This window comes from Phyllostomus hastatus, unplaced genomic scaffold, assembly GCF_019186645.2.
Source record: "Phyllostomus hastatus isolate PE091 unplaced genomic scaffold, TTU_PhHast_1.1 phas_contig_86, whole genome shotgun sequence".
In the NCBI taxonomy this organism is placed as follows: Eukaryota; Metazoa; Chordata; class Mammalia; order Chiroptera; family Phyllostomidae; genus Phyllostomus; species Phyllostomus hastatus.
This window is the reverse complement of record NW_025333977.1, coordinates 67,423,050-67,435,497: the sequence shown is the minus strand read 5'-3', so window position 1 is coordinate 67,435,497 and position 12,448 is coordinate 67,423,050. Positions and strand designations below refer to the sequence as shown.

The window sequence follows — 12,448 nt, the reverse complement described above, 5'->3', positions numbered from 1 at the left end:
TAAAATAAATTGAGCAAAAAAGAAAAAGGACTCATGGACATGGATGACAATGTGGGGATTGCCAGTGGGGAGCAGGAGGGTATAAGGGGACTAAATGGTAATGGAAAAAATACAATAAAAAATTAAAATACAATAAATCAGTATGTTTGTATATGTACTATTTTTAAAATTTAGGAATTATACAATTTTGACTAGCAAATACACACTATATCCTTTAATATTTTTGTTTGTTATATCTGTTCCCTGTAGTGTAAATAGCTTTGACTAGACAAATCATGATTTATTGTTATTGTTCTCTATAGATACCCAACTATTTCATTTGATAGTACAGTGATCAAGGTTGTATGGTAGGAAAGGGAATATTGTACTTCCTCAAAGGGGTTTTTGGAATAATAAGCAGTTTATACAAAAGTAGGATGAATTTTCACTTTTGTTTGAAGTATCTCATTTGGTGAAATTTAAGAAATTGATTAAACAGTTAGCAGTGACAAGTAACTATAAAAATAAATGTTTACCATTTTGAATACACAAAATCTAACAAAGGATTTCTGTTTGTATTTCCATTCATGAGAAAGTAAAAAGCTTGCTTTCTTCAGCAGACTTTATGGAATATTTGGCCAATATTTGATGAACAAATAACTTCAAAGATAATAACTTCTAGCCACTATGTTATGGTATTTGGCTTCAATTTCTTTGGGCATTAGAAAGTTACAAGAATTATGGGGTGAATGGAAATATAAAAAAAAGTGGCTCTTAAAAAAAACATTTAAAGCAATTGAAAAGAGAAGGTAATCTCCTTGAAAGAATATAAACATTTACAGATCATAATATATAGCACAAAATTAATATATTGGTACCATATTTTTTAAATATTAAAGATTATGTATAAAATTTATATAACTGCATAAAGCATAAATTACATCTAAAAGACTACCCTTTCAACTCAATTATTTTTATCTGCCTATTATATGCATTCACTGTTTTACATTTAATAAAGCAGAAGAAAAACTTCTAATTTTTAATGGGAGTGATTTATTAATATGTCTGAAGTGCTTTAACAGTCCAATATTCAATGTATTTTGGGGGGCAAATTCTTTGATTATATATGTCTTAAAGTCAAAAGAACGAGTAGTATGGAAATGTTAACAATTTTGGCCATTTGGTCTATTATTAAAATTTTAAAAAATAAACTATTTTTGATATTTTGGTAAGATTCCTTTTTAATTTTATACACCAACATATTTTTAAACAATAAATTTATATCCTGTAGTTATTCAAATTTTAAATTACACAATTTAAAATGGAGGGTGATCAACAAAATGATTAATAATGTATCAGGAATATTAGTGGACTTAATTGTTTAGAAATTCCCATCCTCAAAATGTATTTTAGTTTCAAAATTACCAGTAATAGTAACATAATAGGGTTCTTGTTTGTTTTTTTAAATGAGGTAATTTATAGTTTTAACACAAACTCCTCTTTGTATTACCTGTTCATCTTTTTCTCAATTTTAACGGAACTTGGTCTGTTTCCACATTCTGCATTTCCTGTTCTGCCTCTGATTTTTTTAAAATGAGGTTATTATAGAAGGCATAACTAACGTTTTAGGAAACACAGACTGTTAAGTAACAATTATTCCTTCAAAACTCAAAATTAAGTGGTTTAAATTTACACGGCATACAAAATGAAGCCCAAATATAGTTTGTGAAAAATGTCCAAAGAAATTTTTATCCTGTAGTTATTCAAATTTTCAATAATGCAATCTAAGATCGAGGGTGATTAAAATGATTAATAATGTATCAGAAATAAAAGCATGTATAGTAACATTTAAAATTATTTTCATATTTGTAGGACTGCTCAGGTGTTGTGTCACCCTCCCCCCCTAAATTTCCCACTTTATGTTTTGATTTTTTTCTCTTGGAGGCCTAAAAAACTTAAATTATATCAAAACTGCATACTTGTCAAAAGAAAATTCAATTTTTGCATAGTATAGATATATTATTACAATTTTCATTAAACACATACATATGGCATTGGAAAAAACATCACATTAAAGCAAATTAACAACTTCAATGACAGACCTCGATGTACATTAAACCTTATTCTCCAAGCAGTGCAGACATTTTAAAACGTCCCGATCATTATTATATTGTCCATAAATTTAGTATTGTTTAAAAAATGCTTTTGAAGATATGCAATAACAGCTCTCGGTAAACTACTGGTGGCTTTTTAAACAAGTTAGATTTAACAATACTCATGTCAATCACATACATTAAAAATATAGCTCATTCAGTTATAAGTTAGCAAAGGAGAGGCCATTGATTTTGTGATAGAATTTTTAAAAACCACAATTTTAAGCAGATTTATTTTAAAGATAAAAATAATGTGTAGCATTAAGTAAAGCATGTACAGTCAAAGAAAAACATTACAATGTTAGTATTGATATTACTGGGCAAATAATTCTAAAGACAGCAGAAGTTAGTACTTTGTATGAAAAAAGAGCTAATAGAATTAATTATCTTCTGGCTTCTCTCTGACTGAGTGAAGATGAGTTTTAATGAAAATTTAACAACAGCAATTTGTTAAATTTGTGTACATTTTATTCTCCAAATTACTAAATGTGGAAGACTTTTGTCTAAATGTGTACATTTTATTCTCCAAATTACTAAACGTGGAAGACTTTTAATTTATTATACAAGCAAGAGAAGAGGACATGTTAAATGAGGTAAAAATCTTGAAAGTGTATTGTTTACTCATTTTTATGATTTAGCACTACTCCACCTATCATGATTTCAAAAAGTTAAATCGTATTGGTCCTTTTAGATGTAAATTAAGTCTGTACAGCAATGTTCACATCACATCAATGTTGCTTGTCATGTAAGCTCACATTTAACTCATGAAATTGAGGAACTCATGAAGACAAATTTTCAAAGTTAATAATGCTTAAATATAAAATTTGAATTTAGATATATGCAAATGAAGTTTCTCATATCTTTGGAGTTTCCTTTATAATAACATATTATTTTGGGATAAAGATAGCTTTCCCTTCAATGAGGGCAAACGAGATGGAGAGTCTAATACTAACTAAACAGGAATCCTGAGACTGGGTTGTCCTCCTTTCACTGTTTTGTAGAACACTTTACAGCCATACCTCAGTTGTTCTTATTTATTATTTGAGTTGATAACTTTTAACCTGAAAGTAAGTTTATAATGACAGATTAAAGACAGCCAGAGGTTACACATCATGGAGAAACATGAATAAGGACAGAGCTTTACTTGAGGGATTTTTGCTAATTCTGATACTTTTCTAATTTACAACTTCCAGGAAATAGTGTTGTCAACCTGTACTTTTTTTTTCTAATGTAAAGTAGAAACCTCATCTTTATATTGCATTTAAGAGCTAGTTTTCATGATCATCTGTCAGACACTTTTTTAAAAGCAGTGGAATTCTTTAAAGATTTTTCTTTTTAAATGAAACAAATAAAAAATTCTCTCAAAAATTCTCTTTGAGGTTTAATACTCTAATTAACCAGTGAAGATATTCAAGCAAGAACTTTAATTGGTTTGGTTTAGGAAAAAAAACAAAACTCTTTCAATGGGAAAGTACAAAAATATAATAAAATGCAGGTATCATTGAGAGATACACAAAACTTCATATTTGCCAAATTCTTTTTTTAAAGTGAAGTGAATTATTTTACTAGTGCTTTACTACCCTAAGTAATTAAAAAATTTTCTCAATATTTTTCTTTCATTTTTAAATACAATAATTTTGAATCAACACTGATAAGCTTAAGGCAGACTTTCAAATCTATTCTAAAATCCTTAAAAAACAAATGGCAACTGAACAAAATTCTTTCTTTTGAATTAAGAATAAAGAGAATGCGAGTCTTTCAACTAAGATATAAACATCCTTTTAAGCACATTTTATACAAGTCCACCATTAATTTGAAATTTGAATTTAATTATTACTTGAAAGAAAATTAGAACAACATTTTGATGACCTGTATCTTCTGGATATTTTGACATTTTTTTCCCAGAAGACATGAATATCATGTCATGCCCATATAACCTAAAATAATTTTTTTCATCCTAAGAAATCTTTGAGTCCTGGCTGGTGTGGCTCAGGGGATTGAGTGCCAGCCTGCAAACGAAATGGTTGCTGGTTGGACTTCCAGTCAGGGCACATGCCTGGGTTGTGGGTCAGGTCCCCTGTTGGGGGCGAGAGGCAACCACACATTGATGTTTCTCTCCCTCTCTTCCTCCCTTCTCCTCTCTCTAAAAATAAATAAATAAATAAATCTTAAAAAAATCTTTGAAATACCTAATACTTGGATTTTTTTAAGGGAACAATAAAAGAAAGATGGGGTATTTACTTTTCTGTAATAAAGATGTTTTGTTCCTGAATTTCACCTAGTTACATGTTAGATGTAGTCATGAGTAATCATCTCTTTCCCTTGTTAAATGTATCACATTTGAAAGAATTTTATGCAACCATTGTAGGTTCATATTTATATTACATTTACTAAGACCAGTGAATTGGCTTAGGCAAGAGATTAGTCAAGAACTATTTTTGAAAAGTGGCCAATGTTTTCTAATTAGAAGCACTTTTGAGGTAGTGAGCCTACACATGAACTGAAAAGTTTGCCACAGGACAATAAAAATAAATCTGTGACTCTTGGGGAGTATCTAATTAACAAGAGAAATTGTCTTAGAGAACCCGGCTAGCATGCTGTCCTCTGCCAGAGGAAGTATACAGTGTTCTATGAGAATTTAAGGTGAAAATTATTTCTTTTCATAGGGATTGTAAATACAATTCACACTGGACAAAGTTTTATTTACTTATTTAATATATTTTTCCATGGAAAGAGCTAACATCAGTGACATGGCAATTGCAGCAAACATAGCAAGTTGGCTTCAGCCTTTAGGTTTTAAGCTTAAGAATTCCTTGAAGGTCAGGACAGTACAGCCAAACTCATCTTTGACATAAAGTGAATGGGTGTAGGAGACACTTGGTAAATGGAACTAAATAAGGTTTATACTGCCTTTATTGAACATTATAAAGATTGAAACTTTGTTGAAAATGTTGGTCATAAAACCCAAATGTTAGGTGACTTCAGTACCTGGTGTCCTAATGGAAGAATACAAGTTTGACCCAGTAAACTCCTCTACTTTTTGAGGTCCCCACATAGAAGCATTGGAATACTTTTGAATTGAACACGCATGAAGTAAGGCATGGCAAGACAGTGGCTGGTGGAGCAACTGGGGAGTGAGACAAAATGCAACCCAGGGTTCCAGCACGGGAAAGTAGAGCCTCAAAAACTCTGGCTGTAAAAGCCTGTGGTGGGGGGGGCAGGCTGTGGCAGTGGGAGAAACTACTAGTCTCACAGGAGAGTTCATAGGAGAGGGCCACGGGATCCTGGAACATGCACAAGCTCACCCACCTGGGAATCAGCACCGGAAAGGGCATTATCTGCTTGTGGGAAGCTAGGGAAGTGACTGAGAGTCGGGCAAGAGACTAGCAAGCTAGCAAGTGGCATTGTTCCCTCTCTGACTATCCCCCACATATAGGGCCACCACCCAGTGAAGTAGGTTGCCCTGCTCTGATGAATAACCAAGGCTCCACCTCTTACAATTTAGCAGGTGCTCTGAGACAAAGGAATATAGCCCAAATGAAAGAACAGATCAAAACTCCAGAAAAAGAACTAAAAAACAAGGAGATAGACAACCTATCAGTTGCAGAGTTCAAAGCACTGGTAATCAGGATGCTCATAGAAATGATTGAGTTTGGTGGCAATGAAGGAAGAAATGAAGGCTACAGAAAGTGAAATAAAGGAAAATATACAGGGAACTAACAGTGAAGGGAAGGAAACTGGGACTCAAATCAACGATTTGGAACAAAAGAAAAAAAGAAACATCCAACTGGAATAGAATGAAGAAACAAGAATTCAAAAAAACGAGGAGAGGCTGAGGGACCTCTGGGATAACTTTAAATGTTCTAACATCTAAATCATCAAGGGTGCCAGAAGGAGAAGAGGAAGAGCAAGAAATTGAAAACTTTCTTTGAACAAATAATGAAGGAAAACTTCCCCAATGTGATAAAGGAACCAGACATGCAAGTCCAGGATGCTTAGAGAGTCCCAAATAAGTTGGATCCAAGAAAAAACACACCAAGACACATCATAATTACATTACCTAAGACTAAAGAGAAGTAGAGAATCTTAAAAGCAGCAAGAGGAAAGGAGAGAGTTACCTACAAAGGAGTTCCCATAAGGCTATCAGCTGATTTCTCAAAAGAAATCTTGCAGGCAAGAAGGGGCTGGAAAGAAGTATTGAAAGTCATGAAAGGCAAGGACCTACATCCAAGATGACTCTATCCAGCAAAGCTTTCATTTAGAATGGAAGGGAAGATAAAGGATTCCTAGATAAGGTCAAGTTAAAGGAGTTCATCATCACCAAGCCCTTATTATATGAAATGTTAAAGGGACTTATCTAAGAAAAAGAAGATGATTGAAACTATGAACAGTAAAATAACGACAAACTCACAACTATCAATAACTGAACCTAAAAAAAAAGAACAAAAACAAAACAAACTAAGCAAACAACTAGAACAGGAACAAAATCACAGAAATGGAGATCACATGGAGGATTATCAGAGGGGAGGGGCCAGGGGGCGAATGGGGAGAAAGATACAGGGAATAAGAAGCATAAATGATAAGAACAAAATAGACAGGAGGAGATTAAGAATAGTATAGGAAATGCCTGGCTGGCGTAGCTCAGTGGATTGAGCGCGGGCTGGGAACCAAAGTGTCCCAGGTTCGATTCCCAGCCAGGGTACATTCCTGGGTTGCAGGCCATAACCCCCAGCAACTGCACATTGATGTTTCTCTCTCTCTCTCTCTCTCCCTCCCTTCCCTCTCTAAAGAAAAAAAAAGAATAGTATAGGAAATGGAGAAGTCAAAGAACTTGTATGTATGACTCATGGACATGAACTAAGTTTGGGGAGGAATGCTGGAGGGTGCAGGGATGCAGGATGGAGGGGAATAAAAGGGAGAAAAAATTGGGACAACTGTAATAGCATAATTGATAAAATGTACTTAAAAAAAGTAATATGAGCCTCTAAGTTATTGGAATTTGAGGTTGAAAAAGTTGTGGTGATCATATAAAAGAAGTGCTTCATCTAATTTTAATCTCTTTGTTATATAAAGACATGTATACCAACTCTGAGATGATAACAACAGTTTTGATTCTTAAAATACTAATTTCTTTTAAATTAATAATTTTTTTTAGCTAAAACTATAGAAAAGGATCATCATCACCCACTTGGAAATTACTTTCCAAAGCATTTAATTTCCAATTAATGGAAAGCCAGAACTCATATGTTCTGTGAGTGCAAGTGATCCCATTTATGTGGTAGGACCCAAAATGTTAAAGTATGACATTTGCAACATTCCCTTCTTCCCTCCTTCCCCAGCATTTTTTATGGAGGTACATAAGATCTTACTGGATGTGCTGTACAACCTCAATTTTGCTGATAGGGCTGAGGTGTGAAGTGGCAGGAGCTGAGGAATAAAGAGAGATGGCATGGAAGAGTAAAGGGAGAACACAGGAGGCTGAAAAAGGAAGGTTTAGAAAAATTAATAAAGGAATAGAAAAAAGATACCCAGTATTCATGAAAATTTTGAGATAAGAGATTTAACTGACTGCTTTACAGAGTAAAAATTTGGTAGGGAAACAAATAAAAATGGATTTTTAAGGAATTGAGGTTGAGAGATAGAGAATGTAATTCATTCTTTACTACCTCTTCAGAAAACTTTCTGTAAAGACTACTTTTTAAGTATTGGGTTTGGATTTGTTTTCTACTCCTGGTCTGAGACAGGCCTTAAAACTGTAGTGGGAGTCTGTTTTATTCACGTGATAGCTGAGTAGATTTTGAAGAACAGCATAGAGTGAAATAAGAGAAATCATCTTGATTATGGCATGCATAACTCAACTTATCAACAGGTATAAGATAACAGTGCAAAAGTGCTGTAATTCTTGATTCTTGTTAAGCTAAGAGCTTTGCAATTTCTGATCACTTTTGTAATTGGACAATTTACATACCTCATCTCTCTTTTTGATTGTGCATTGTCTTTAATTTTTTTTTACAGATATGCTTTATAACTATATACTGCAAATCAACCACCCAGAAAATAGGATGAAAATTGTTTCTTTAACTATCTGATTTTCAAAATTCAAAAAGTCCCTCAGTAGTATAGATTAGAAAATTTAAAATAATGAGGTACATGAATATATCTGCATATTTTACTTATCGAAGATTATTCCTAAAGGCTTGTGATTTATGGAAGTTACTTATTTTGTTCCTATAATTTAGTTCTATGCTTATGCATACTAAAGTTTTAATTGCTGAATATGTATACTAGTAAATCTCAAAATATTTCATGTAAAACTTTCAAATGTATTTGGTGATTTAACTGCCAATACTCCTGGATATTTTATTACCCTTGGGATCACAGAGTCTGTCATTGATAGGCAGTAAAGAAATAGATATACTTATTTTTTAATGTTTCATTTTAATATTGCACACATATTCCAACCTTTCTCTGACCATAAAAAGGCTCAAAATTACACTCTTAGGATTATCATGCTTACAGTTCTGAAAAATGTAAATGTAATTTTAAGGAAATTTTAAAGAGGATTTGGGGTAAAAGGCCAAGACAAAAAAGAGTTTATAAAACTAGACAAAGATATTAGAGAAGAAAAATAGAAGTATAAATTAGCAGATATAGGATAGCATTGGACTTTTTTAAGAAAAAAATTTATAACAGAGAACTTTAATATGGCAGACGCTAAATGTTCATTCCATAGAAATTTAAATATTTCATCAAAGTATACAGATGTTGCTTACAGAGTCCTATGGAAGACCATAATTATTCTATTCCTTGTCTTTCTAAATACCTTTTTATTGTATTATAAAAATAAATATATATGGTTAATAAATTTAATCTGTTTTACATTTCTTATTTATGTTATTATTTAATATATATTTGAAGACAGGTAAATGTGGACATTTTGTATTTCCTCTAAATGTGTTCAGATTTGTGGAGATGCATCAAGCAAACCACAGTCCATGAGTGACACACGACCATGCAGGTGATGGCCGGGAAATGCTACTAGCTGTTTCTGACCCACTTAAAAAGTGATGGATTTCCCACTTGTTTTAAGTGTGCTTCAAGGAATACTTTAAAGACTTTTTTTTTTTAGCTCCACACATTTTTTTTTGAAATGAGAAAAATTAAGTTGTGGTAGGCAAAAATCAGGAGATAAATCAATAAATATGTGGAAAGGCATGGTCTAGTGGCACAATCAACAATCTGAAAATATGGTTACAAAATGAGTTTCTTTTAACAGCAAGAAAGCTACTTTCACCAAAAAATGTGATTCAGGTGGGGATTCGAGAATGTGGGTAGGCACCTTTGTCTATGAGTTCAAATGAAAACTGATTTATTAAGTTGGCATTTTTAGACAGCCTGGCCATTTGTTTTTTTCCGTTGATGCTTTCTCCCTCCTCTTGCACTCAGCACAGCAGTTGTTTTTTGAACTTCATAAGGAACAGCTGATTTTATAATTTGTTCAAAATACAGCAGTATTTTGATAAGCTGACTCAGTTCAATTCACTAAAAAAATATATTTGCTTTTTTTGACAGCCTTGAGGAGGTTATGACCATAGCACACCTTAGCTGTGTTCACGTTTTTATGTTACTGTATTATGAGCCCAGGTTAACACAAAATTTGTATATGCTCATGTGTTAGATCTGTCTATGTCCTCTTTGGAGTATGCAATGGTATACCTGTCTCTGGGAAGGTTTGGAAAACAGCTCAGCATGTCCATGTAACTTATTTTTATGAACACAACAAAAATTCTTAAGTTTGCAAAATGCATTAGTATCAAACAGCCAGCTAGATGTGTTTATGTTCTAGGGTCACCACCATACAATGATTATAAAATTCTATTCAAATTAAATTAATTAATCTTTTTCCATTAAATCCAAAGCTATAATTTCAGATCTTTTATTCCAAGCAATTCTACTGAGAATAGCTAATTTTATGAGTGCTTTGATGATTACTTTTGAAAACTTGTGAAGAAGAACCAGGGGAATAGCGATGGTTTTATTCTAGACTTCACTCCGTGGCAGACTTTAGAGCAATGAACTCACTCATGGTCTCTCTAGGGGTGATCTTTACAAGGTAGTAGAGAAATGCACTATAGTTAGTAAAAAATTAGAGGGGAAAAGCCTCTAAACTACCACCTACTATGCAATATGTAGGACACTATAAAGTTTATTTTTTAAAAATTGACAAACCCAGCCTTAGAAGATTTGAAAGCACAGAACGTTTCTCCCTTTCCCTCCCCGATAACCCCCTTCTCACCAGTCACACCTGACAGGAATTCACTACATAAAGTCATTGCTCATCTCTGCAAATCTAACAACATCAGACATCAGCAGTTAAGCCATTATAAAACAAGGTAACAATAAGACCCATAGAATTAAATATAATTATCTGACAAATAAATATATATGTTACTTTGGAAGCTACTTGATCACAAAGTATGAAAATGTCAGTTATTTCTTTTTCATCTACCATTAAACTCTAAATACATCACCAAGGAAGACACACCTGGGCAAATTCCTTTGTGTTAAGTCCCTGAATACTTCCCAAATACTGTTGTACAAAGTTACACATCCATGCTGAGTTATTTACCATTGTGTAGCGATAATCTGCAGTGGGCCAGGGTTTTATCTGCAGGTTATTCAGAGAGGAGCTATGAAGCATGATCTTAAAATCCAGGTTGGAAGCATAAACAAAAGGTGTGTGCCCCGTAGTCTGAACAGGAAACTGCAGTTTGTAAAGTGATGTTTGGAGAATCAGATGAGCGGTTAGTAGAGATGATATCTTTCATTACAGAAATGCTGAGGCACAAGACACCGGAACTTGTAGTACTTTCATACATGAAATCCTTTCTCCTGTATGTGCATCATGTGTAAACGTAACGTCTGTATACTGCTGACTATCCGTCTCTGGTGTCCAATGAGTATGACTCCAATTCTTCTAATGTCACTGAGAGAGAGAGAGAGTGGGAGAGAGGAAAAGAGAGAGGAGAGGAGAGGAGAGGAGAGGAGAGGAGAGGAGGGGGAGGGAAGGAGGGTGAGAGGGAATAGAGAATATGAACATTTAGATCTGTTAAGTATGAGAGAGAGGAAATAAACATTTAGATATGGCAAATATGCACCATATCAGATTTACTTTATAAATTTGCCAAAAATTATGTATCTGGTAAAATGAAAGTTTAAGCAGTGCTATAAATGTACATTAAGAGTTGGTTACTTTTTTCTTCCCCCTGGTACCAACAAATACATCAAATTAACCTCAACTTTAAGGTTACAAGGAAAATTTCAAATTCAAGCATTTATGGAATATTCAGACATTCCATAGGCCTTAGGTTATATAATTTAGGTAATTATATAAATTTTCAACAGTTATAAAATAATATGTAGGGTAGAATATATAATGGACTCTGAGTTCTCAGAATCTTTCAATAATCTGAAAAAGAATGTTATTGTATTATGTCAAATTGCCATTATTATTTTAAAGCAATGGCAGTTTCATACGGTTTAACCTACTAGATTTAGTACCTAATCTTTTAAGCACATCTTGAGCACTTTTATTGCACCCAGGCAAAGGATAATCTTTGAGAAAGTGAGAAAATGCCTGTCCATGATAATATAGAGAAGAAACTCTGAAATGACATGACATTGTATTATTACAATTATTACATTTCATGAAGTAATAGAAATTTACTATACGAAATTAGCATATGTGAGTAATAAATAATTTCCCAAGGTAAAACTATGTTATGTAACATCTATGATATGAACAAGTGTAACATGCATTTTAGAAATCATAATAAATTTTAAATAGCTTTTTAAATTAAATATATTCTTTGAAAGAATAGTAGTTAAAAGTGCAATGTCCAACTTCCACTAGAACGATATTCAGAAGATGTGGTGAAGGATGTGGAAACGCCATGGCAGCCTTAGGAAAGGTAGTTTAAATGTGGTGCTCTTTATACAGTATTTGAATTTATAATCTCATGGTTGGAGCATCTTAATCCAGTAATAATCCCAATACCACTTACTCGATGCTCATTCTTGAAATCAGGTCAAAAGTTGTAAAGCCTGCTGCCATGAAGTTATTCTTATATTGCCCCATCTTTATAGAATCCAGCCAGTCACCCACTGTGACAAACAAAGGATATTCAGGAACTTCACCAGGGGATTCTGGAATTCTGCAAGGAAAAAAACAAAACAAAACAAAACAAAACAGTGGAGACATTTTAAAGCCAGATAAAGCAAAAAATACCCACCTTTTTTTTTCCTTTTACAATACT

At 33.1% G+C, this 12,448-nt stretch overlaps 1 protein-coding gene across 1 annotated transcript in view; it reads right to left on the bottom strand.

Moving 5' to 3' along the window:
* Window positions 1-10,775: 10,775 nt before the first annotated feature.
* The window catches only part of LOC123826934 (ephrin type-A receptor 6), a 912,013-nt gene continuing 910,340 nt past the window's right edge, over window positions 10,776-12,448 (bottom strand). The window contains exons 17-18 of the mRNA XM_045851150.1: window positions 12,197-12,346; window positions 10,776-11,118 (exon numbers count right to left, since the gene is read on the bottom strand). Coding sequence (XP_045707106.1) covers window positions 11,004-11,118; window positions 12,197-12,346 — 265 coding nt within the window. The 3' untranslated portion in view covers window positions 10,776-11,003. The remainder of the gene's footprint in view (window positions 11,119-12,196; window positions 12,347-12,448) is intronic.